This window comes from Nilaparvata lugens, chromosome X (genome assembly GCF_014356525.2).
Source record: "Nilaparvata lugens isolate BPH chromosome X, ASM1435652v1, whole genome shotgun sequence".
Lineage (NCBI taxonomy): Eukaryota > Metazoa > Arthropoda > Insecta > Hemiptera > Delphacidae > Nilaparvata > Nilaparvata lugens.
This window is the reverse complement of record NC_052518.1, coordinates 19,695,874-19,723,810: the sequence shown is the minus strand read 5'-3', so window position 1 is coordinate 19,723,810 and position 27,937 is coordinate 19,695,874. Positions and strand designations below refer to the sequence as shown.

The window sequence follows — 27,937 nt, the reverse complement described above, 5'->3', positions numbered from 1 at the left end:
TATTTTTTGGATTTGATTTAAGGTGTCCTGAGTGAGTCAGGAGTTAGGTGTTATAAAGTGAAGCTTTATATGCAACCTAAAGCATGCTATATAATGCAGAACCTATAAAGAGAAAAAATGAAAAGATTGATTCTTTATTGATTGATACAACTAGTAGTTCTGTGAACAGTAGACCTCACGCAGTATTCTCATCCACAATTTCCTGATTGAAACTATAGACCTTATGGAAATACAGCAATAGACTGACTTCTCCACACATCTGTGTAATCACTTGTCAGCTGATTTATGATGAATAATTTTATAGTCTGATTTTTACTCTACTATTGGCGTATGAAGGAGGCTCCTTTTTCCTTTTATATTATCCTTGAAATGCAAAATTTCCAAAAACCTTGTATATACGTCGACGCGCAATTGAAAAAGGAACATACCTGTCAAATTTCATGAAAATCTATTACTGCGTTTCGCCGTAAATGCGCAACATATACACATTAAGAGAAATGCCAAACCATCGACTTTAATCTTAGACCTCACTTCGTTCGGTCAATAAGTACATCATCAGAATGATAGAAAGAGAAAAAATAAGGTAACCTTGTGCTATTCCTCTCCCAGATTTAGACAAGGTGAGACACATAGTCCAAAATAGGTTGTCTTGTAGTTGTTCACTACAAGATAATAGGTAACTTATATGATAGGTAACGTGTATTATTCAATATTCTGACGAAATTTATACTCCTACATCAACTCCTAAAATGCAATAGGCTACTTGCCCTACTTCAATAAACTCTATTGAGAAAATAGAAGATGCACATGGATTACATTTTGATCTTGTTCAATGACTATTAAATATGTTCGTATTAATTTTGTTTATCTTTAGATTAACTAATAACTACTGTATTCCTAGCTCTACAATTCTTTCTGTACACTGAAAAATACAGCAGATTTTAATAATCCCAATTTTATTATTATTTACATGTTTTATCAATAAAATTATTCAGTGAGAAGGTAGCCTATTCAATATTACAGTATCTAAGTTTTCTAATCAGGTCCCAATTTGTTGTAGCCTACCTGAGTATGGACAGGCAAAAATTATAAGTGGCAAGCATTTACCTTATTAGTCTACTTATCTAGTGTAGCATTATTATTTATTTATTTATCATTTGCAATCAACTTAAGGACAAAGAAACAGAAACTTGTTACAGTGTAAGTTATTTGCCACGGTCTATAGATCGGGGAATCGTTTGGTTTTATTAAAACTAAAAGTGACTCTTCTGTATAATTAGCAATATTTGTTTTGAAGGTAGACTACATTTCAGATGTTAAAATATAAAAATTATTTCAAATAGGTAGGGCCTAGGCAATTAAGTTAATCTTACCTGGTACAGTGATGAATAGCCTAATCATACTATTAACCGTTTCAACTTTCTGTTACGAATTCATCCATATTATGTCTTTGTGTTTGATTAGTCTTCTGTTACAGAAGGACTTATTTATAAGAATAAACCTACCAAGTTATGACTAATTTTGTATCTACTGTACTTAGTTACATCTTAACCTGACTGTTCCGTTAGTTGATAGAACATAACCTTTTTATCTCCTTACAATAAATTCTGCTAAACATAACCTAAAAAATATCAGTAGAAGTTTTAAACCGTTATGTTGGTAGAGAGGTCACGTGAGGTAGTCATTGGTCTATTTGCGTTTTCTCTTTCGTTATAAGATCATTCAATTTTTTAGACAATAATAAACAATAATATCAAGTATTTTTATTATCTTGACTATGTAAACTCATATTTACTATCAATTAATTCAATTAACAATCACATTTATTGATTCCAATTTAATTGATTCATTTGAAAATTTTATTAATTCAAATAATCGAATAATTATTAAGATAATATTCATTCAATGAAATAAATATTGAAATAATTTTAATAATTTACGAATTATTATTAAATTATTACAATAGTTATTGATTATAATAGAATAATATTCTGTTCCACACTCATAGGTAAAAGCAGCTGTGCAGGGTATAGTCAGTAACTCAGTATTCGGCATCATCATCATCAATTCAACAATCGGTTTGTGGTTTGTTGATTGTTGTGGATGTGTTTCTAGAGTGTGGTGCTGATTAATTATTTTGTTGTTTTTTAATTTTTAATAAAATAATAAATTGTGAGTTTCATGATGACGAGGAAAACCAAAAGGAAGCTATGCTGCATTGTAGGATGCGAAAATAACGTCTCAACTGTTAATGTAGCAAAAAGTGACGTGACCATAAAATTTTACAATTTTCCTCCAGAACTTGACAGGAAGAGTAAATGGATAGAGTTTGCATCATTTGGATTTCCTGGGTTAGTACAATTATTATAAAAAGTGACATTCCTATATTTAACTAGTGACAGAATCCGAACCAATTCAACTATGGATATTATGAACATAATATTTAATTGAAATACAATTAAAAAGCAAAAATAAAGTCTTGAGAAATGGGTCTTTCAATTTGAAGTTTTCCAACAATGAAATCACAGGATGCAACAGGCAGATTGGTTTTAGTTCTAGCTTAATGATATTTAGCTCAGATTTTATACAGGAATGTTCCAGATAATATCAGGGAAGCCGAGAGCAGCAGCAATGTGATGTTTAAAAGCTCGTTGGTGAAATGGCTCTTCAGCATAGGCTGGATTAGAGCTGAGAGGCTAATTCACTCACCTTACACCTAGGAAGAGTAAATGCATTGGGGAATAACTTTATACATTAATATTTCGAAATGCTAAATTCAACTATACATTCATACCTCACGTTCAAGTATTAAGCGTTTCAAAACATAATAGAGGCTTATAAAACAATGAATTACCACCGGTTTTTGGGTCCTCTTGCTCTCCCACTCTGGATATCAAGTTACACCCAACACTATATTATGTTATCACTTATAATTCACCTACTGTTATCTGAATCTTATTTTTTTGTAATTTTAATCACACATATTGTAATTTATAGTAAATATAATACCATATAAATACTTATCGAATAATACTGCTTGCTGAAACTGTCCCCTAATCTCAGATGCATAGTCTTACTGGGGGAATTCCACTCAATCAATACCTATGTTCTTTGTACTGTTTTTGTAAAAATGTGATTCTTATTTTGTTGAATATCAAATATAATTATGTACATGTATTGTATGGAAATAAACGAATTGAATTGAGCTTGATTCCCACATGAGTATCTGAGTTACCGGTATTCTTCAGTTGAGTTGCAATGAGACTATTCACGCTAGCTCGGTCGGTCTGAGTGTGAATAGTCCCATTTTAACCTATGGGAAGAATATTCACACTGAACTAAACACGGACTCTTGATACTGATGTATGGCAATCTAGCTTCCAATCTTATAGAATGCTATAGAAGCAATTTTATTGTAGAGTCAACCAATCCCGATTTGGTGTTGCCTACTGGGTCTTCTACAAAATATTTGCGTTTAGATTCCCTTGAGGATTCTAAATGAAAAAGCTTCAATTTTTACCAGTTGAGGTTTATGTCACAGATTATGTATTTCGGTGAATTCAAACTTTTGCAGAAAAATCTTCCAATAAATCAAATTATGATTTCAATCAGCCTTTTTTCCATGTATTTTAATGAGACCTATTTTACAGTATGCATATTTTAGCACTCTGCACAATATGTTACAGTGGTGAGGAATGGGAGCCTTCAAAAAACTCGTTGATTTGTAGTTCTCATTTTGTTGGGGGCCAAAAGAATGATAACCCACATCATATTGACTATGTGCCTTGTTTGCGCCCCACACCCAAACCAAGAAAGAGAAGGGCCGGTTCCGATCCATTGCAGTGTGATCCTAAAATTGCCAAATTCCAAGATGCTATCAAGATGGATGAGGTAAGAATCAAGAAATCCTATCATAAATTCCACTTTGAATTCCAATTAATTTTTGTTCTTGATGTTCATTCTTTTAAATTCTATATTCCGACACATCAATCAACTGATTGATTTTCAGTGAGAACTGGAATAATGGGCCATATGAAGAAAGTTGAGCATTTGCTTATACTTCTAAAATATGGAGCATATGCTTTATTTTCTATGAATTAACGTGAGCATAACCTTTTGCTCATGCTCATCAAAAAAATATTTTGAGTATTCGCTCAAAAGTAAAAGCTTATGCTCAAAATTGTATGAATAAACTAGAGCATGTGCTCAATTTCTTTCTTAAACAACCTTTAAGAAATCCTGTGAACTAGCATATCGCTCTATAGCTGACTCATTATTGATAAATAATTATACTAAACTCCCTCAATTTTCTTTTTTCTCTTCTGAAGTCCTATTTTTCCTCTATTCTCTATCAATTTTATTTTATTTTTTATTTGTTTTCTTTTTTATTTTACTATTATCATTAGTTCTTTTTTTCAGTTGGCCTCATTTCGCCTCTTCTTATCATATTAGTATTCAAAAGTTGTGTTTACTATTTTATTTTATTTTTTCATTCTTATTTTGGGACAAATATATTATGTGACTAAGCTAGTTGATGTCATTAAGGCTCTTCATGGATTTATTATGTGAGCTTTTGTATGTAAATACAAAATAAATAAATGAACTTTTGAAGCAAATGCTTCAAAAAAGTAGTCTAGTCTGGAGCAGCTTTTTACCTTTTGCTCATAGTAAAATGGCTCAACTAATTCATGTGAGTACTAAGAGGAAACTATACCAGATACGATCACAACCAAAAGTTGAGAACTATAAAACATTTTAAATTCAATAATATCTCCATTAATATATATATATATATATATATATATATATATATATATATATATATATATATAAGATATAAATACTATCTGATATAAAGATAATCATCACTGAATAGGAAATAGGCATTTAAGAAGATGATAGTGTAGTTGATTATTAGAAGGCTATTGCGAATATAAGATTATGCTGAAGATTATTATAAAGATGACATTTTTTCACGCTATTATTTCGAAATTCAGAAAACAAGTACCGTAAAACGGGGTGAATAGGGACGCAGGGGTGAATAGGGACAAAACTGGGAAAATTGAAATTTTTTCAGTAACTTCTTTCTTATTGAATTTTTATAGCTCTACCTAATTTTTTCTGATAGAGGGGATTTTTCTGTACATATTAATATAAAAATCATCTATTCAACTTGATTTCTATGCTGTCGGCAGCTGTGCTTCTTGTTGCTTCTTTGAACAGATAGAAATGTAACCTGAAAAGTTTTGTCTGTACATTTGTACTGTTTGTAGTCACAAGCTTGAAGTATTTTTTTATGAATTCTACTGATTCTAATAAGTTTTTTTTTTATTTTTATAGCACCTAGTTAAAGACTAATAAGCTATTCTATTTTGACATAAATTGATAAGAATATTGTTTGTGAAGGTAAAACCCATTGGCTAAGCCTTCTATATTGGTCAAGGATTAAATAAAGATTATTTTTAGCATAAAAGGATACAGTATTCTGCCTTTGCACTTCCAATTGAACACTTTAGCACTAAACTAATTCGTGTGGCTTTCTGCGTTGCAGTCTTCTTACTCCATGCACGTTGAGCAGCTGGATTGCTTCCACGTTCACATGTTGATGAAGTCTTTTCTCATGTTTTTCTGCAAATCTTTGGATTTCACTGATGACTGTCGCCACTCCCAGGTCGCGGTGGAGATCAGAGTTCCTGATGTACCAAGGATCGTCTACACAACTTCTGAGTACTTTGTTCTGGAAGCGCTGGATGATATCGATATTGGATGGTTGGGTGCAGCCCCAGAGTTGAATTCCGTAGGTCCAAACCGGCTTGAGAATCTGCTTGTAGAGAAGCAATTTGTTATAATTTGACAACTTTGATGTCCTCCCAAGTAGCCAGTACATTTTCTTGAATTTTATGCCAAGTTGTTCTCTTTTCTTCTTCACATGCTCCTTCCATCTAAGCTTGGCATCCAGCGTCATGCCTAGATACTTTGCAGTGTTGGAGTAGGGTACAATATTCCCATTGAGTGTTAAGGGGATATATTGAACTCTTCTGCTTGTAAAGTTGACTTGAACTGATTTTGCTTCATTCAATTTTATAAGCCAGTGTTTTGTCCAAACATTGATTCTGTTGACTGCCATCTGCAATTTCTCTGTAGAAACTTCAACAGTTTCACCAACTGATAAAACTGCTGTGTCATCAGCAAATGTTGCTACTGTTACGTTTTCGGGTTGAGGTATATCAGATGTGTATAGGAGGTACAAGAGGGGACCCAGCACACTTCCTTGAGGAACTCCAGCCCTGATTTCTCTGAGAGATGAAAAAGCATCATCTTGTTTTATCCTGAAATAACGGTCTTGAAGATATGATTTCAGTATCAGACTGTATTCTGTTGGTAAGAACTGGTTCATTTTGTAGCACAATCCTGAATGCCATACTTTGTCGAAAGCCTGTGCTACATCAAGGAAAATTGCAGAGCAAACTTCCTTTTCCTCCAATGTATTTTCAATAATATTTGTTATTCTGTGCACCTGATCTATTGTACTATGTTTATCTCGAAATCCGAATTGATGGGTTGGTATTAATCCATTATCGTCCAGATAAGGCTTTAATCTTTTCAGTAGAAGTTTCTCAAATAATTTTGTTATTACTGGCAGTAGTGAAATTGGCCTATACGAGGTTACATCATGTGGTGGCTTTCCAGGTTTTGGTATCATGATGACATCGGCTACCTTCCAGAAACTTGGCACATATTTCAATCGGAATGAAGCGTTGAAGAGATGGCATAGCTTCACAATTGGTTTTCTTGAAGCGTTTTCTTTCTGCTCAAATTTTTAATCTCATATTCTACCTCCCTTGGCGATGTTGAAGTGATAACTCCTGCTCCAAGATGATGAGGATTCTCATCTATAATTGTTTCCTCATGAGGTGAGAAAACCTTTTCCAGATGATCAGCAAACAAATTGGCTTTCTCTTTATTGCTCCTTGCCCAGCAATCTTGATTCTTCCTTATCGGTGTAACTTGTTCAAGAGGTCTCTTCAGTTTCCTGGTTGATCTCCATAATGAAAAATTTGTAGGAGACTCATTGGTTAACTCTTCTAAGTATTTATTGATATCATGTTGTTTTACATCCTGTATCATCTTTCTTAGTTCATTAGTAATTCTATTAAGTTCTGTTTTAATTCTTGGATTTCTTGTTGATTGCCATGATCTTCTTGTTCTTCTTCTTTTTTCTATCAACTCTCTTACTGCTACAGGATAGCAATTACCTTTGAAAATCCTGCTTTGAAGTAGTGGTGTATTTTCCCAGGCACATTGTTGGATATTGATTACAAACTCCTGGACTTCAGTTTCTAGTTCATCTATAGTTTGCAGAGATGTGTTCAAGTCTATTCTAGAGTCTATCATATTTTTAAAAGTTTCTAAATCTCTGTACCTGTTGATGAGTCTAGGTGGCATTTCTTTTTTAACAGCTGCACTGTGCATTGTCAAAACTATTGGCGAAAGGTCAGAGTTGAGATCAAATTTTTCTTCAACTTCAACACAGTTTGGTGAAATATTTTTTGTGATGAAAAAATCTATCAGGTCTGGAATTTTTGTTTTGTCTGTTGGCCAATAAGTTGGTTTCCTTGTTGAGTGAACATCGCAGTGGTATTCATTAATAGCCAGTAATAGCTCCTTTCCTTTAGTTGTGGTCAGTCGGGACCCCCATTGTGTATTCTTTGAATTGAAGTCTCCTCAGATGATAAATTTCCCTGTGAAGTTGCTTAGGAAATCAATATATTCTATCTTCTTCAAATTAAATCGTGGTCGACAGTAGACGGCTCCAATTGTGATCGTACCAGATGGTCTACCGATAAGTTTGACTTTGATTGAAATCGACTGGAACTCCTGCAATTCTATCTTCTTGAACTCGTGATGGTTTAGCTCTTCTCTTACAATAACCGCACTTCCGCCTCTAGCGCTGTTGTTGGGATGTATAGCATGGTACGTTTTGTACCCTCTAATTTTAAAGTAGGATTCTTTGGTGAAATGAGTTTCGGAAATGAGACAGGCATCTATTTTATGCTCAATTAGAATTGCTAATAGATCATCTTTGTGCTGTAGTAATCCATTAGCATTCCAAGTCATAATTTTGAATCTATTTTCCATGCTTCTTGTGAATGACTTCTGGAACTGAAATATTTTACAGTTTTTCTAACCTACTTAAAATTGATTTATTGAGGCCTTCTTGCACAACTAGTTTCTCAAGAATCAATTTAAGTTGAGTTGTAATGCTCAGTTCCAAATCTTTACTCAAGTTGTAATCTTGAAGACTTGACTTTTCGTTACTGTTGATAGGTACTTTATTTTTCAGCTTATCAGCATAACTCTGGTTCTCCTTAACTATACTGTCATTTATTACAGCTCTCTGTGGAACAATAGGATCGTTTCTTTTGTTGACTGACGAAATAGATTTTATTGCTTTTTTCTTATTTCGAAGTGCCTGCAACTCTTGTGCTACAACACATCCTCTATAATTAGCAGGGTGCTCCATCCCACAATTGTAGCATTTAGGCTTAACTTCTTTACTCTTAGTACAGTTGATAGTGATGTGGGGACCAGCGCATTTCACGCACCTAGGCTCCTTCTGGCAGTATTTTTTAGTGTGTCCCCAGGTTTGACAATTTTTACATTGCGGTAGAAATTTCGATTTTTTCAGGGGGACTACTTCAACCTTCATACCCATGATTACACATATTTCATAAATTCTATTTATGCTCTCTGTGTTTTCAAAAGTTAACATGAATATTGGGAGTGGTTCTTTTGTTTTCCATTTAAGAATGTTTACCACGTCCAAAATTTTAAATCCTTTTTCCTGAAGTTCCTCTTTTATTTCCTGTGGATTGCAAGTGCTGTGCAACTTCTTCACTATTACTCTAATGGGTCTCGTTTGCTTGTTTTCAAACGAAGACCAATTCATTTTTTTGTCATTCAGCAATGATGTAGCTAGTCTATAATTATCCTCAGATTCAACGTTGAGTTTTAAGCTACCATTATTCAATAGTGTGATCTTATAAGAGTCTTTTATTTTTTCATTCAAAATCTTATACACTACTTGATAGTCTTGGATGTTGTAGAGTATTATTGGAGGAGGTCTCTTAACTTGTTTGATACTAGGAGTTTTTTTTGGTTCAGCATTCTCTTTTAGTTCAGTTTCTCTACGTGAACTCACTTTCTGCTCATTGGATGATTGTGTTGGAGGTGAGTCAGATTGTTCTCTCTTCCTCTTTCTTTGCTTTTGACGATTCCATTCTGTTTCAGTAGATAATTCTTCTTCATCGGTATGATAATTGTCCGTATTTTTTTCTTCATTCTTAGATTTAGTCTCTAACGCTGATAATCTAGTTTGAAGCTGTTCAAGTTGAATTTTAAGTTCAGAACTTATTTTTTCTGATTGCTGGAATTTTGTATTAGCTTCGTTCCAAGCTTTAAATAAAAATTTTTCGCATTCTGATTGAATTTTATCAGTTCGAACCTTGTAGGAGACAGGTTTATTTTCTTCAGTTATAGTAATAATAGTCGTATTATCGTCACCGTTCATAGTTACGATAGTTCAGTTCTCACAATAGAATTACCGATTCAGCACTCACCGAAGCAGCAATATCCGAACTCGGCTACAGTCATAGTTGCTGCCAACGCGCGCGCGCACGCACACACACACTCACTCACAATTCGGCAATGCCGTTTTCACTGACACAACAGTTTGATGGTATACTTTTAGAATAATTACATGAATTTCACAAAACACGTCTACTCGCTTCGGCTTCTGAAAGCTGACTGATTCTAATAAGTAATAACACATTAAATATGTAAACTTTAACTGGAATTTAATTTATTCTAGATTTTTTTTTAACCTTACCATTTGGATGTTGAGTGAGGTGGGGTGAATAGGGACACGGGCTAAAACAGGTGTTTGCTGGTTTTATAGAAGTTTAAAGACTTATCTTGAAGTAGTCAACGTTGATGAGGAGGAGAAGGAAATTGGGTGCGAGTTAAATTCCAATATGACACAGGGGTGAAAGTATTTATTGGGAAGGTTGAAGTTTGTTGAAGGTTCCTTCGACAAAAAATTCCGTGAAAATGCAAAATGTTTATATTTTTCCAGAAGTTTTAAAAATTCTGAAAGACCCCTCTAGTAAGAGAGGAAGATATTTTTTCAATGAAGAGCTGATACAATATTGAACTTTGTAGCTTCTAATGACTTAATTATGGATTTCATTTTTTATCGAATATTTTTTAACTTCAAATGTATTTTCTTAGTTTATTTTTATTAAATATATATTTAAAAAAAAATTAATTCTATTATTAATAAGGTCCTTTGCGTCCCTATCCACCCCATAATAGGTCTGAAAAAAACTTGCATGCTATACACACTTGCGTCTCCATGACCCCACCATTGGGGTGAATAGGGACAGCAATAAAAAAAAAATAATGAAAAAGAGTGTGGATGAAAAAAAAAATTGTTAAATCCAAGAGTTACCTATACCAAGAGTGAAAGCCGTAAGTGGATCACAAACAGAATAAAATAATTTTTGTGTAAGTTATGAGAAAAAGTGTGAAAAACTGTCCCTATTCACCCCATTCTACGGTAACCTAAAACTCAATTCATGCATATTTAGCTCTTACGTGAGCTATAAAAACAAAGTAAGGCCACAAAGGCGAATCAGCTGATGAAAAATCTTCAAAATACGTGAGCATTTGCTTCAGAGTTCAGGAGCATAAGGTAAGAGTATAAGGTAAAGCTTATTCATATAAAAATGAGCAAATGCTTATACTTCTACCTAATACTCATGAGCAAAACCTTATGCTCTGGTTTTATTCATATGACCCAATGAGTTATTTTGTTCAATTGCAGGAGACGAAGCAAGCAGTGGATATAATCGAGCCACGGGCTGAAGTAGATGCAAAGCGACCGGAGACCCATAAAGAGCAATCAGTGAAAGGTATGGCTGTTTATTTATTTGATACAAACATAGAAAGGCTCACTAAGAAGATTAGAAATGGCGATATTTAGATTTGATTCAAAAAAGTTAATGAAGGGGCATATTAAGAAAAAACAATACAAAAAAGAGCAAGAAAAAATTAAAAAGATATAAAGAGTTAGTAGAGCTCGAAAATATTAATTAAATCATCAATTGAGCAACATGATTTTCCCTTTCCACAATGTTTTTGGAATGCATTGTAGCGGTCAAGTAGACTAACCTAACTTGATACTATCCCAGAAATATTCCCAAATCATAAGTTCCTTCCCACTAGAAATATTCCCGACCCACATCACTAAGAGAAGGGTAGCCTATTCAGTTCATATGATTAACATTTAAATATAAGTGAATAACTCAGACGATAGTATTGTCCAACCTTTTGAACAATCGCCCGAAGTAACACTGAGTTATATTATATAATTTTTCTTTTCTTAGTAGGTTAACAAGTTCAGTCTGAAGCAAAATTCACTGAAAATGGTAGTGATTATTAAGTGAAGAAAAGAAAGTTTTATGAGTTTAACTTTCTATTTCAGGTCTTAAAAACATCGGGAACACTTGCTACATGAATGCAGCTTTGCAAGTGCTCTCCAATACACCACCATTCGCCAAATACTTGCTCGATTGCGGAGCTCAGCTGATTCTATCTTTAGAAAATGAAAACCATCCGATGAAGGTGACCAGAGCTGTGTGTGACTTGTTGGAATATCTTTGGAACACCGATGAGAATGCATACTTCCGTCCAAGCCGATTGTTACGCCCTGTCAAACAAGTGAGTGCATACTGATTAATAATTATGCTAGTCGAGTATAAAATTTCAATTTCAAAATATATTTGAATAGTTTAGCTGTGTGGAATTTTATATAACTAATTAACAGGTCAAGTGTAATTAACAGTTCAACACCAATTCATAAAATTTTGTCATTTTATTGTGTCTAATTTTATTGCTTGTCCTTGATGAAATGATATTGATATAATTTACAATTCAGTGTTGGTTCGTTCAAGAGTATCTTAACTGCATTTCATTTCTAATAGATGAAATAGCTACATGGAATTCAAGGGCACAAATATATTTTTTCAAATTGTGAGCTGTTAAAAAGATAAATCCATCTAAAACTTCACTGTATTATGAGCTATCATGTATAAGTGTATAATCCAGTATATACTGTAATTTGCAAAAAGAAAAGGAATCAATCAATCAATGAAATGCATGGATTATAGTTCTGTTTATTTCATTTCCCACGCACAAGTTATTGGACATCATCCAGCAAAAAGTCTGGATTGTCAGTGAAGCGAATGCTCTTGCATTTCTCTATTATTTAACAATAATTGGATTTGTTCAATCAATATCCAAAATAATTGAGTTTTCCTTAATAATTGACTACCTAGGTAAATCCGACATTCGAAGTTGGTAACCAGCAAGACACTGCTGAGTTTTTGACGATCTTGCTCAACCTATTACACCAGGAGCTGGAAACTTCAGCGACCCAAGGTAAGCGGGTAAAATAACTATTCTGTTTGATTACCTTCACAACTTGCCAATAAAACCCACTATAATGAATTATAGTGGTAACTATAATTGGTTAACTATACTATACTTTTAACTATAATTGGTAACTTAGATAAGATGGAAAATTTTCCATTTAGAAAGTTGGTTTCATCATTGTCTCATTCTCTCTTTCTTTTGAACATGAAATATTCTGTTAAACCTATGTGTTCCTAAGCTAAATTTAGATCTCAAATTAAATTAATTTAATTATGTTGTTTTCTCATACATAATCATGAATATTGTATTGCTGTTTTGTACAAATGATTCAATACTCCTGAAATTCATTATTGCTGTTAATCTTGTATTTTATGAAATTCATGCTAAATCCATGTACAATTGTATCACAATTTGTAATTGAAACAAATCAAAATCTATCAATGAAGAATGTTCAACAGATGGAAATTAGTAGACGGGGTGGCCGCTGTGGATTAGTATAAAATGAGCGCTGCTATCCAGAGATTGTCAGTTTGGCATCTGAAGATTGACTGGTTAAGCCACTACCTCCGTAAACAAAGCCGTAGTGCATTCGTGTGACGTCAGCACAGGTAGGACTCCTACACCAATAAAAATTCTTAGATTTCAGCTGATCTATATCAGCTAGTGTTTCTATTGGTGTAGGAGCCCTACCTGTGCTGACGTCACACGAATGCACTACGGCTTTGTTTACGGAGATAGTGGTTAAGCACGCCTGACTGGCAATTGGGAGGAACCGTGTTTGATTCCCGGTCTGACAAATAATTTTTGGATGGTAGCTCTCATCGAATTTCCTTCTAGCTGTTCTCCCTTTTGACAATATTTGCATTAGCAGATGTCTCCAGTGTGGTTTACAGCAATTAACTTTGGATTCGTCTAATAATAGTTAATTAAAATGAAGTTGATAATTCAAGTTGTTTAAAAATCCCTCTTTTCCAACCTTGACACTCGTTACAAAATCTTTTGTTCTCTAATTTATCATGGACATGGATTCAGAAATAAAAGAATAGTTATGATTAGGGCAGTTGCACCTGCTCTTAAATTGCTATGGAAGTGTTGAAGCATTGAAACTAGGAATAAATGTGATATAGCGTTGTAGCCTAACTATTGAAAGTTGAGTGAGATTAGAGAGATTATTAGATCAAAAGTCATGTGTTGGTATTTGTTTATCCAACTTGAAAGAGATTTGCTTTCATAAAAATTATAGTTATCTTTGCATTTTCCCAATGTCTCCTCCCGCCCTCCTTGTACATAAACTGCTCACCTCCTACTCTGATTGGCCTCCTCTCATTCTCCTGCTCTGATTGTTTTCCTGCATTGTCCATTCTTCCTCGATCATCTGTTGTCCTCCCCCACCCACCTTTCACTTGATTTTGGATTATTTAAAGTTTTTGTTGGAACAACCTCGATTTAGTAGCCTCTCTCTTGGATTGTGCCCCTCCTACTCCTCCCCCTCCCGCAAACACCTCATCATCACTACACAACTGTTACTGTTGATTGAAAATGCAATTTCCATTTCAAGAATGCGTACATCAGCTCATGATGCTGGTCTACAGCTGAAGCAAGCAAGCAAGCGAACCGAGACTGACCAGTGAGACCAGCTCACCTATGGATCAAACAGTATTGGTGAGTTATTTGTACTCTTCATGGTAGTTGCCACTTTTCCCTAGAACCCATTTCCCCTAAACCAACTCCTGAATTTCCAATCATTCCTTGAATTATCTATTGTTTCTGTCTACCCCAAAATTAGCAGCACGAAATTCAAATACATTTCCCAGAAAACGAATGGTCATTCCTCTATCATTTGGTAGTGCTATAATGAACTGGCGAGTAATTCATCCTGATGGAGAGCATGACATTTGAAATGTTTCCTTAAGAATACATGTCCACTTTCTAGACAAGAAGGATACGTCCATTGGCTTTTGCCTCTAAATTAGGATTATCCACCATTGGTGAATAATTTGTTGTGCCTATATGTGGCACTGGATTCCTTTTAATTTATCCCCCCAGATAGCAAACGTCAATTTCTGTTACAAAATACTATTCTTCTCCAAGCATTCATATCATTGAATATGCTTCTCCATAATGACACACGACGAAATCATGCTACAAATAATGCTAGACGAATCCTGGCATTATTCTGTGAATTTGTCTTTAAACGGATTCCTCAAAATAAAATATTTGTCGTTCTCGCAATAATCTTACATGCTCGATAGTTCTTTTTGTCTCTCTTTCATAAGGAAATAATGATTTGGTGATGGTTTACTGGTGAAGGAATTCGCATTTCGATTGGTAACTATGACCGATTCTTGCCCTCATTCAGATCTTATTGGAATGATTCATTTGTTGTAGTGGACAGTAAATTTTGCACGGAATCAAGAAACACAGAGTTTTTAGACCTCTGTATCAATCCTGAGAATAATTCAATTCCAGCTGCACTATTGAATAAACGTTTAAGTATGCTTGGCACCCTAAATATCTAGCAACATTCCTAGGTGGTGGTTTGCTGATCCTTTCATGTGTTTTCTTCAATAATAAACTTTTTGCTTCTTCATCTTCTTCTGTCGATCTATTGATCCAAGTCAACTACAGATATTGTCACATCGTCTGATTAGGATTAGTAGAGGAAGGAATGCATGAACCGAAAACGGAAGAGGAAAGGAACCCAAACGATGGAACAAATAACATGAAAATTAGAAAAATGAATATATGTATCTGTTTGAGGGAACAAGTTACAAGATTGAAAAAAGGCAAAAGGCTAAACTTTATCTTCACTAACTAAGAAATGTGTAATGAAATATTATATTTTTTATTTTGTACAAAGATTGGTCCAAAATTAAGTTACACTATTTTTTATAACCTGTAAAATAATACATAATATATTTTCATAAATGGACAACAGCTGATTAATGGCATAACTTTTGTGCTTGGGATTTCAAAATCAGAATGATAGTTCATGAGCGAGTTCTTCAGCCCAGGAGTGCTGAATGGCACAAACGTGAAAGCAAGTAGACACATACAAAGATTTTCAACTTGCATAAGCATACTTACATAGTCAGAAAATGATGACATGAATATTGTTGCAAATATTGTAGGTCCAGTCATCTCTCATGATCATCAGCCTCATTACCCACGCACAAGCCTACGGCTCTTGTGGGCATCATCATCAGCCAAAATGCTACTTTTTCACGGATTAAAAAAAAGTTCTATTTTTCAGACACGGACAAAAGTATTATTTCCGATATATTCGATGGCCAAATCTACACCTGTGTGCAGTGCTTAACGTGCAACAAGGTAATAATAATTTTCATTAATTTATCGACTTATATAACTGGATACATGTTGATGGTTTTAATCATGAAGAAACATTTCTGTACATGACAAAGAAACTTTGAAATGTTTGAGGCACTGGCGTATCTAGGATTCTGTCAAGGGGAGGGACTTTTCTCTGATCCCACCTTACTAAATTATCAAATATATAATCAGTTATATATATTATATTTTTTGAGAACTATTTTAGTCTATTCACAGATATACCTATGAGAGTATTTGCCTACCGATATCGGAAATATATTATAATATTCTATATTCCAGTATTTTAATTAATATGGTTATTTGGATGTTCAATTTATTCTAGAAAATTACTTGTACCCTTTTCATACATTTTATATAAACACAACTAGTTCCGAGCACTTGTAATTTGAAATTGTCAAAAAAAACTTGAAAATATTAATGTAGTCGAATCTAGTTGTGTTTATATAATACATATAAATGGGTCACTAGTAATTTTGTATTCGAGAAATATATATTTTGCACAATACTCAAAAACATTAGAATTCACTATGAATTTAACTCGATATTACGATTTAAATTTTATGAATAACGATAGCTTCCTTCACTGGTCCGATTCTGTATTCAAACGAGAATTTTTAACCACCACATGATGTCAGCGACTGAGCTCTGGGCTTTTCAACGTGAACAAAGAGTAGGATAATTGAAACATCTCCTGGAAAGGATATGAAAACAAGTACAATATATGCCTATTGAAAGTGGAAAGTGAGATGTGGCAGGGAATTGATTCTAGCTCATTGATCATTACCACTTACAGTATGCACTGGAAACAATTGTTCTGTATTAATATTTTTATGTAATTCATCTTGTGATGCACGCTGCCATTGAAAACGTACAAATTTAACTTTTAAACCTTTTCTGTTTCACAGGGTCACGATGAGGCTTCTGAAGATAGGACGTGGGTATGTTCCAATATTTATAAAACATTTTCAAATTTATTGAGCCATGAAACTGAGTTCACCAGTACACTAAGACAATTATTTAATTAAAATCTACTAATGTCAACTAATGTTTGACAGGAGTTTTTTATTTTTCAGAAATAGCCATAAAGTGGTACAGTCTTGTATGTTGCCAAACAAAAAGTAACAAGTTGTATTCATCATTATGATTCTATTACTTTTTCATTGTTGTAATTGTCATGGAAAGACCTGATCAACTCATTCCATCAAATGCCTGCAAAATTATGCAATTTTCAAATGCTTGAAGATTTGAGGACCTATAAAATGAATTTAATTTTTATAAATGGACTCTCTGCTCTTTTAAATTTTAGAACAGAACTTACTTCACAAAATAGACTCTGAAATTTTCTGGATTTGGCGTTTAAATTTTGAATTTGCTTACAGATGTCTGAACAATTTGACACATCCCGTGTAATTGCAATCCAAATCCCATCAATAGAGGACTTGAAGACTCATAGTGAAATGGCTGCGAAATATTCAGGCCTGGAGCATTGCAAAGAAATGCTCCGTTTTAAAAAGGTTAGTTATCCACGTCTACTCAGTGTAATTTATTTGTACATTCTACATGTTGAAAGTTGTTTAAACAAATTTTGGTTTACACCTGTTCAGATATGATCAGTCCAAAATTTATGTGATGATAATAATTATTAAAGTGCCTTTAATATGTTTGTTTAGGGTTGGTTTGATTGGCTGAGCAGTCTAATACCCTTTCGACGCAGCGTTGTCACTCTCCAAAACTGTTTGCAGGCATTCTTCTGTGTCGAAGAACTGAAATATGATAACATTTACAGGTTAGTCCTCAATAGCTTAACTCATAATATATTATTTACTACATTCAACATACAACAAAGACATTCACATCAACAGTAATAGTCAATGAAATTTGGCTTTGCCGCCTTATTTTGTGAATGCCTCATATCAGTATCAGAGTCGCAGTGAAAATATTGTTTCCATGAATTATTGTAATGGGGCTATTCATACTCGGGCTCATTACAGGAAGAATATTAGCACTGAACCGGACGCGGACACTGATAGTGATTTTTGGCAATCCAGGCTGTGTAATGATGAATTAGATTTGTATACACTGTGAGCTTGGCTCAGCTTTCTGCACAATTAATAGTGCTCATTTGTTAGGTGGTGATGCAATCGTTATTAAAGAGACATCCTTTAATGTCAGTGAGTATTGCATTGAGGGTTAATGTGAAATAGTGGCTATTGCTTTTCCTAGTCAACATTCAATTATTGCCTCTGTATATAGAACTCCTATTTCTAATATTGAAATATTTACAGGGAATATCAACGTTTCTACTTCTTTTCTCTGTAATTCACAAAAGTATAAACATTTTAGAGTGGTTGTAACAGGTAACATAAATCTTGATGTTGATGTTAGACATAGTCGTGCAAAGACTCTCAATGTTCTTAATATGCTGCAATCAACTAGTTTCATTCCCGATCACTGAACTCGACATGACACCTTATGTTCATTCTGGTAATGCTTCTCTGCTATTCTCTCTCCTTGTCTAGAAACTGATTGAATTTTCTACAAAATTCCATTATTTCCAGTTTTGTCATTGACAAGATGATGTTAGACAAAGTCAAATAGATGAAGCCAATCAATGATGAAATTTCACTTAATGAATGTTTGTAGTACAGAATTTGATTGCTTTTGAATAACTTGTTTATTACTTTCAAACTTAAACTAATCCGTCAATTTCAAAGTGAACAGAGTCTCAATTGGCATTTCTCAGTTGTGTTGGTGAAACCAAAATGTTTTCTAATTGAATTTTGATATGTATTGCTTTAGTAGTTTTGGAGCTAATTTATGTGAAATAACTGAGCAAGGGAAGATTATTGTAAGGCACTATTCGATTAAGGTGAGGTATTGCAAGGTAACATGTTTGACTTGTTTTTCAGACTGCCAGTCGGAAGTTAAAACATACGACCTTATGGCAACTATTTGCCATAAAGGCGACAGCTTGAATAGTGGACATTACATCTGCTATGCACTAAATGACGCTGAAAAAAACTGGATAGAATATGATGACGAACGTGTGACAAAGGTCACAGATGACAAGGTTGCTTCATGTGAAGCATACCTATTGTTCTATAGGTTAGTCCATTTTCAATTATTTACACAGATGGTTTCAATTTTACTGGTAATATGAAGGATAGATGCTTGAATTAACGCTACTGGTGTACAGAATATTACCTTCTTTTTCTATTTTCTAATCAGTATGCTTCAATTTTATCATGTACAGTATAATAATTTTATGTAGGTCTTTCAATACTATACTTTATCATAGGAACTCGCTCCTCAATCTTAGGCATTAGCCAATAATGTAAAGATCCTTCTTCATACTATTAATGTATATCTGTCCTCTTACAGTTTGACTCACGACAGTTTCTAGAAAACCCTCCTTGGAGTAAAATCACTAGTTATCATAATATATATTAAAGATGTCCTTGCACTTATCAAGTTTGAAATGTATGTTGTATGAATGTTTCAGGAAACGTGACAGCCCAGCAACCCGAGAAATGAGGGAGGGGGCCTTCAAAACTGCCGATGAACAAGCTCCAACTATGTATGCGCTTTCCAAACTATGGCTGAGCAAATTTGAAAATTTCGTCGAGCCCGGCGCAGTTGAGAACGGCGATCTATTTTGCTCGCATGCCCCCTGCGTCTACAAGGACCATGAAGAAATGTCTGTACAAGTTACAGCATCATCATGGCACACTATTTTTCAAAAGTAAGTTATATAATTGATGGACTCACAAATATTATGTAATACTGCAAAGATTATGACAATAGAATTGCCGCAGTCGCAGGTAACAACTATGACCATGAAACCATTACTCGAACTCTGCCTCCTATAGTGTAGGATGAAAATTTGATAACGCACAACAATTTGGGATAAATTTTTATTATATTTACTTTTTTGTATTTTGTTTTTGGCAAATAAATTCATTCATTCATTCAAAAAAAAAAATTGTAATAAGAATTTATAGTATATTGCGTGATGAGGCTGGGAAGCGGGGCCGAGCCTGATGTTTCCAGTCGAGGCGTCAGCCGTGCAACAGACATTCACGGCCAAGAAACGATATTTTCCGCCACACAATCAGCAAATAACATGTTAATGAGTAAATAACTGGAGAGAATCTTTCTAACCTAGAAACTGACCGGAATGTATGTTTTCTGTGCATTGTGGCGAAATCAATTGTTTGCATTAGTCTGACACAAGTAGCCTATGGCAGTTTCCTCCTGAAACAATCTGCTGCAAACTGATCCATGTTCTATGACCAATGTTACCGTTTCTATACTTGAAAATTTACTTAATACTTTATTACTTTCTTAACTTATACTTTTAAATACAAAACTTGTGTTTCCAACCAACTCCAATGAGGAGGGGTACAATAGGATTTTGCCAGTGTAGCCTTGTTAAACTAGCTCAACCTATTAAAACAACTAGAAATAATTAATTTTGGATTGAAAATAAATATTAAATTTCGTTGTATGTTGTTGAGGTTTGGAGGTGGCCCCGTTTGCCCGCTGGATTCTTTAGTGGAATGCGAGATGTGCGGAAATAAAATGAAAGACTATCAGTCAGAGTAAGTATTCTCTCTTTCTCTTTTTTATTTACTATTTGTTGATATATTACTTCGACCTCGGAGTATCTCTCAGATATTAGTCTTATTTTTTATATTAAATCCTTTCTTCAATACATTTAGTGTAGAAGTATAGTTCATTATAGATACAGTTTGAAGTGTGCAATATTAATCTCTTTCTCAGTATTTATGAGTTGCTTTGAAATTTGTTTTTTTTTTAATTAAGTATGACTTGTTTTTATAATATTTCTGTATTCGTATTGTACTGCAAAAGGTTTTCAAGAACTTGATTTTAAAGTGATGAATTCATCTCATTTCATATTTACTTATTCGACAATCAATCTATGAAATAATATAAAAAATAGAACAACTTTTGTCACTGTTCTGGTAATTTATTTTATTTGTTTATGCAACGGTTTTATAATGAAAGTCTTTAAAGCACAACCTGGTCTTGCCAGTGCTTTATAGGCCAAATAAAACCTTTGCATACACTTTTTTATCCATGACCACTCAATCAAAGTATCACATGGCTAACTTGTGGCTAGGTTAGAAATAAACCAACTAGCCTATATGGTTGAAAAGATTGAAAAAATATTGGGAGAAAAGTTTCTCGACAAGAGTGAAATTGTTGACTGAAAATTTGACGAATTGAGTTCTTGACAATCTGGAAGCTTGATTCACTAAAAACTTGACTAATTTAAAACTTCACAAAATGAAAACTTGACGAACTGAAAGCATAACACGCTGAAAACTTGACAAAATGCAACCTGCTGCCAGCATCAGGAACCGTGTTTTAATGTTCAAGTCGTTGCATAGAGTTCACTTTTCAGTAGGCTATATTTTTGGAAATCGATTGGAAATAGGTAGCTGTTATGGCAGTGATTGTGATACTGTAATATTCTCATTATTACTTGGTTGGAGATAAACATAATATTAATATCCCTGAAATCCCGTCCGTTTATATCACATTATTTTCTGAAATTTACTTTTCATTTTTTAGTAAGTATTTTGTTTTGTTATATATTCATCTATTGTGTGTGGGTTGTGTGGCAAAGAGAACCAGGAGTCAAATCTCCACCCTTGAAAAGGCATATAATTAATCTATTTAGGGTTGTCTGGTCCTCTTAATAAATGTATCATATTGTTGTAAACTGTCCCATGGAAATGATGAATTGATCAGAAAGGTATAAATGCTTTTCAGGAGCAGCGATTATGAGTCTAGCTATGATAACTATGATTTCTATGATAGCACTGAATTCACTGATAGCACCAAAGGAGACTAGAACAATATTCTTATTGATCCTTGAAAAAGCTGAGTGACGCAAATGCTTGCTGAAGGTAATCACATATTTTACATTATTATTATCAGTTTAAAATTGAAGCAAATGCAACAAAAATATTTATCAATGTTTGGAGGGAACTCAGCTTATGTGTCTCTTGTGACAAATGTAGTCATATTAAACGTTTATACAGTCCTTGATGAAGCTTTTTGTGTTGCTTTTTATTATACATACAGGATTGGTGAAAATTATGGAAATAGCTGAATATTTCTTTCACAGGGAAAATTTGACGATAGGTCTGATTGGTTTGAATTAAAAAAAAAACTACTTTTATGATGCTTCAAGATTTTGGGCCGCCATACTGGAACCGTCATTTTGAATTCAACGTATATTTTTTTAAATGGGAAGATAGTCATATTATGATACATGATTTCGATACAGAATTACAAGAGAAAATGGATGGCGACACCCGCACATCGATATCTCAACCGTTTTTGACATTAGAAAATGATGAAAAAGTTATTGACGTTGAAAAATACTCATAGATCGTACAAAAATGAAATGAATGAGTACATATAAAACTATCAAATTCCACTTTTTCAAGTGTAAGTACTCTTATATCTATCCACATACAATATTTAACACTTTGAACAGAAGACTTTCAATGTACTCATTTATTTATTTTTTTGTATAAAAAAGGTCTATTTTAAGGTTTCCTCCATGTACGCCAATAATATCACAAGTATAATAATACAACGTACATTTTGAATTTGAAATAGATTCAATATGAAATAAAAATTACAACCATGCCTTTCTTCCAACAATTTGTGTGAAGTACCTGTAACTTTGTTGCGAAATTGGTTGGGATTCTATTGATAAAATAATTACAGGAGTATAGGAATTGATGCTGGCATTTAGTGAGCTCTACGTTGTATCTATTTGTATGATGTGATCGTATATTGTAGGAACTCGTATGAGTGGTAATTGTAGTTCTATTCTTATTGATGTAGAGGATTATAGAGGATACTTTTAATGTAAGTTTGCATTTGAGTAAGTATTTTTGATTCTGGAAAGATTACTCTGCTTGGGAAGAGATCAGATGAATGATGGAGAATAGCCATTTTATGTCATCAACAGACATATTAAAAACATGTACCGTAGTGCTTTTATAGCTTCTTCCACAGCTCTAAGCAAGTGAATCACAATTTTGTCCATCTGATGCATCATCGCTTACAGATTCTATTATTCTTTTCTTCATTTAATTAAATTGCTATTTGTGTCTGTCCCTGTTACTAGATTCTAGTCCTGAGTTCTGCTATAGTTCACATCCTCCATCTTTTTTACGAGTTCTCTTCTTCATTCAAATAGTATGTTTCCTGTTCTATTTCACCTTCATCATCACTATCATAGATAACACTCTTATCTTCTCCATAACTTTAAAGATGCATTGATTTTTCATATTATTTCATTATTTACACCAAAGAATTCATGAGGGTCAAAACATAGTGGAGTGTATCATCAGAGAAGGTAGCTCGGAGTGTTGGAAATAATGCATGTATTCAAATGTGTCCGAACATAGTGGAGTGGCGACTGTGGAGTAGAAAGTGGGAGGAAGATGAGACATTTAGATACACATACATTACTTGAACACTCTCAACTACCTTTTCTGATACACTCAACCTTCACCGTTCCACTATGTTTCAACTGTTAGTCAACTGGACCAATAAGAGCAGATCGCACCTTCAAGTGTTTCATTAGATAGACAATACATTTGGACTTCTTACGTTTTACATTGATTTATCTCGGGCCACTACCGTGTTTCGGTTGGAACCGTTAACAGTCGGTCACAGCTGCCTAAAAAGAGTTGTTAGGTCATGTCAGAGGCCCTGAAATTAATCATTTGCGACCTGAACCAGAAATCTGACACCAGACCTGAGCCAGCTAGGTCACTCGCTATTATTATTATTATTATTATTATTATTCTCCTTTTCACGCAGTTGCGGATAGCTTATGCGAAGAGGGGCAAAATTTATGCAACCTATTGGCATTATTTTCTATTATTGATAAAGTATTTTACCAAGTATGTTGGAGCGTTTGGCGTACTATGCGAGCTGTATCAAGCAGAACAGACTTCTGCATTTTCCCTACCAGAGTTTCTGAGACATCAATAACCTTACAGCTCTACACTGTTGAATTAAGAATCAGACCATTCACAGATATTACGATTGGGATTATTCTAACATTCTTGAGCCCATACATATCTTTGAGCTCAAATGCTAGCTCTTGATACTTCCTTTATTTCTCACCTCTTGTTCTTTGACAATTTCCATCTGCTAGTATGGCTACATCAATTATCAAGGCTTCTTTTTGATTCATGTTCAACATTAGGATATCAGGCTTGTTATGAATGACCTGCCTGTCAGTGATCATTTGAACATCCCAATAGATCTTAATCTGGTTTCTCTCAATAAATGCAGGAGGAGAGTAAGAATAGTATGGGGGCATTTCTTCAAAGAAGTCAAATTCCTGCTGCAATTTCAGGTGCACTATTTTTGCAACATTATTATGTCGCCTCAAATACTCTTTTGGTGCCAATTTTGAGCAGCCTGAAACTATGTGCTGAATACTTTCTACTGCAGCGTTACAAAGCCTGCATTTATTATGATTATTATTATTATTTTTAATTGCATTATTGTTCAATTCCATTGACATTTTCATTTTTTATTTTTTCCATCCATAGAAGTCGCTGTCCGTGTGGTAAATCTTGGCTTGTGAAAAAGGTGTTGATTGAGAAGAAATGAGCTGAATTATAAGAAACCCGACGAGTGACATCTCTGCGCACCGAGAGCTTCTTCGTCTGGTGAATTGGTATTAATCAATCTGTTTCAACGGAATAGAATTAATTAAATTTAAGATTTTTGATATTTGAAAAAAGAGTTATGTTTGAAAAAAAATTATTTGATATTCAATAGATCTGAAAAAATAATGTTTTATAGTTTTTGTTCAAGTAGAAAAGTTCTTAACAGTATTCATTACAAAATATAATTTAGAAATATAGAGCAATATGATTGATCTAGTCTCATATGATTATTTAGAACGTAATAGTGAATAGTTGGTATTCAAAAAAATATATTTTCACAAACATCAAATTTAATTTTTTGAAAAATGAAAGTATTTCAGTTTAGAAAAGTTTGTAGTTCTTCATTATCAACAATTCTCCAATGATCATCTCCTGTACTATTATCTGATGATCCATTTGGGAATACAATCACTTTGCAATTCGTCTGGTGAGTTTGGTATTAATCAATCTGTTTCAACGGAATAGAATTAATTAAATTTAAGATTGTTGATATTTGAAAAAAATAATATGATATTAAATATCTATTAAATTTTAATAGATCTGAAAATATAATTTTTAATCGTTTTTGTTCAAGCAGAAAAGTTCTTAACAGTATTCATTACAAAATATAATTTAGAAATATAGAGCAGTACGATTTATCTAGTCTTATATGATTATTTAGAACGTAATAATGAATAGTTGGTATTCATAAATAGTATATTTCGCACCTAGGGCCGAAAATGAGATATTTCCGGCTCGAAATCGGTTTTTAAGTCCGAGGCCGTAGGCCGAGGACTAGAAAAGATTGAGAGCCGGAAATACATTTTTGCCCATGGTGCGAACGCTATTTTTCGCCACACCAAAAAAAAACTTCCCAATATATAAGAAATTGAAAAATAAATAAAATTCAAACAGCCTATTTTGATAGTTTGAATCTTGGTTATGACAACTTTCACTGTCAATTAATTTCAATATTACTAATTAATAATTTACAATAGTGACAATATTTTTATACTATTAATATTTCGAATAATTGTTTGAATTTTTATAGCTCGCGCTTTGCGCCTGGTGCAATATCTCATGGATAGATGGATGAATAGAATTTTCATTACTATTTTGAAATAATGTGATTAAAAAATTAATATAATTGCATATTTCACAGTTTTGTCTCAAAATATATCTAAAAAATTGATTGAAATTTAAATTACGGTAACTAATATAAAAAATAGCTAATAAAAGTCGAAATTCATCGACAAAAAAAATGTCACTGTCCGAGGTTCGAACCTAGATCATGTTTGTAATTCACTGAGCTTTGAGCTTTTAAGTACACGCCTTTACACTCTCGGCCATTGCATCTTTTGATCGAATTGGCCTGTAAGTCAGGTAACGTATGTAGGCTACTATGATATAGTGTAGCCTATAGCGGCAAACTTGAAGCGGTTTGCCGGCATTTTCACAACAAAATATATTGCTCTGAAAATAGTTAAATCATAGAGAAAACATTCGAAGATTCAATCTTGAGTGGGCCTAATGTTTTCTCTATATGGTTTGATATTGAAGAAAAATTATCTAAAAGTTTTAATAATGAATTACGGAAAAATTACTAGGAATTTTTTAGTCAAGGCTGAGTTTCACCAGTAGGCTTACCTTAAACTTTAGATCTCTGCTGTATTTTCCTATTATTATTGTTGATTGTATTGCATTAAGAAGTGGAATTCGATAATAAAAAGAAACAATTATTACTGTACCTCACTTTTAAATATTGATACAATTATTGTACTTTGATTTCAAATTCGATTCTTCACTTTTAAAGACTTGCGATACGTACCTTTCTGACAATGGACAATGTAGCCAACATTATATTGTTGAGGCTATGGAGATATATCATCGTATTCTATTGTTTGATATCAAAAACACAATAATAAATATTAAATTATGAAACAGTAATTTATAAAATATATTATTATAGACATAATACCGCGATTCACGATACATAATTATATAGATTATTACAGTCATTATGAGATTATCTCTCTATGATTTTTGTGAGATCGGACACGATCAGCTGTTATTCAAGGTCATTTTACAGCCCTAGGGCTGTAAAGTTTTACCGGCCTGGTCGGAAAACAATCACTTTCGGCCTCCATATGACGCACGTAAACCAGCTCATTACATCCAAGTGTGGCGAAAAATATATTTTCACAAACTTCAAATTTAATTTTTTGAAAAATGAAAGTATTTAAGTTTAGAAAAGTTTGTAGTTCTTCATTATCAACAATTTCCAAGGATCATTTCCTGTGCCATTATCTGATGATCCATTTGGGAATACAATCACTTTGCAATTCTCTTCTCTCTTCTACAGACAAGTTTGTCTGGTCAGTTTCACGGAGATTATAAATAGGAAGGTTGATATTCATAGTTTGATTCTCTAAATCAATGCGATCGATTGAGAATTTGTTATATAATTACTAATTAATTCTATAAGGGGTGTATCATCCTCGTCAAATAAGTCATAGTTAATTTGATTTAGACGTTTCTCGACCGGAACAGGGATGGATACTGTAGTTTCCTCATTTTGAATGTTCATACTCATTGCAATCTAAAAAAATATTGAAATTCACTCCATTGTGTAACTTATACTCAACAGTTGAGCTAAGCTCAGTATAGCTGTGAGATAGTTGAGCTATCATTATCATCTTTGAAAACACTAAACTAACGAATATTTTCCAAGTTCTTGTGAAACTGTTCAGACTTATTAACGATTGAGGTTTTTTATACGTTTTCTTTGAGAAGTCTGTATAGTTTCACAAAACTTTGAAGAAATCCGTGAAATTAGTGTTTTCAACCTTTGGGACTTTCTAGTTCCCCCCTAAAATTCTAATAAAACTCAATCTTTGAGAAGTCTGTACAGTTTCACAAAAACTTGGAAGAAATCCGTGAAATTAATGTTTTCAACCTTTGGTTTCTAGTTTCCATCTAAAATTCTAATAAAATACATTTACTCATATTCAATGATTCCATTGACATTCAATTGTTAATTCGCATATTAAAAATTTATTTTCTGTGAAGTACAAATATATGATTGGGGGTTTCAAATAATTTGTAATCCTGACTGTCATTTTATAATTGCTTCGTTTGCTACAAACACAAACTGTGTTTGTATGTTGTCTTGATTTAGCATATTATTTTGATGTTCAGATGTATTGGTATATGTATTGGTATAGTTTTGTATTAGTATATAAAGTTTAAATGTACCGTATAGTATTTCTCAATGCAATATATATTTTAATAGATGTTTAACTTATGTTAAATTATATATTGTACCGTATTTTGAACATTAGTTATCTATAACAATACCTCTGACTCTTGAATCA

The 27,937-nt window shown here is 33.4% G+C and overlaps 2 protein-coding genes across 2 annotated transcripts; both read left to right on the top strand.

Annotated features, from left to right (window-relative positions):
- Nucleotides 1-2,057: 2,057 nt before the first annotated feature.
- LOC120354812 (ubiquitin carboxyl-terminal hydrolase 33-like) lies at nucleotides 2,058-17,651 on the top strand. The gene is made up of 10 exons (XM_039442612.1): nucleotides 2,058-2,351; nucleotides 3,687-3,891; nucleotides 10,886-10,973; nucleotides 11,546-11,781; nucleotides 12,399-12,501; nucleotides 14,054-14,157; nucleotides 15,749-15,825; nucleotides 16,752-16,784; nucleotides 17,226-17,360; nucleotides 17,517-17,651. The coding sequence occupies exons 1-6, from the start codon at nucleotides 2,182-2,184 to the stop codon at nucleotides 14,089-14,091; spliced, it is 840 nt and encodes a 279-aa protein (XP_039298546.1). The 5' UTR covers nucleotides 2,058-2,181; the 3' UTR covers nucleotides 14,092-14,157; nucleotides 15,749-15,825; nucleotides 16,752-16,784; nucleotides 17,226-17,360; nucleotides 17,517-17,651.
- Nucleotides 17,652-18,287: 636 nt separating this feature from the next.
- LOC120354810 (ubiquitin carboxyl-terminal hydrolase 20-like) lies at nucleotides 18,288-24,600 on the top strand. The gene is made up of 6 exons (XM_039442611.1): nucleotides 18,288-18,330; nucleotides 18,756-18,951; nucleotides 19,349-19,588; nucleotides 20,364-20,447; nucleotides 21,646-21,782; nucleotides 24,465-24,600. The coding sequence occupies exons 1-5, from the start codon at nucleotides 18,309-18,311 to the stop codon at nucleotides 21,725-21,727; spliced, it is 624 nt and encodes a 207-aa protein (XP_039298545.1). The 5' UTR covers nucleotides 18,288-18,308; the 3' UTR covers nucleotides 21,728-21,782; nucleotides 24,465-24,600.
- The last annotated feature ends 3,337 nt before the right edge of the window (nucleotides 24,601-27,937 follow it).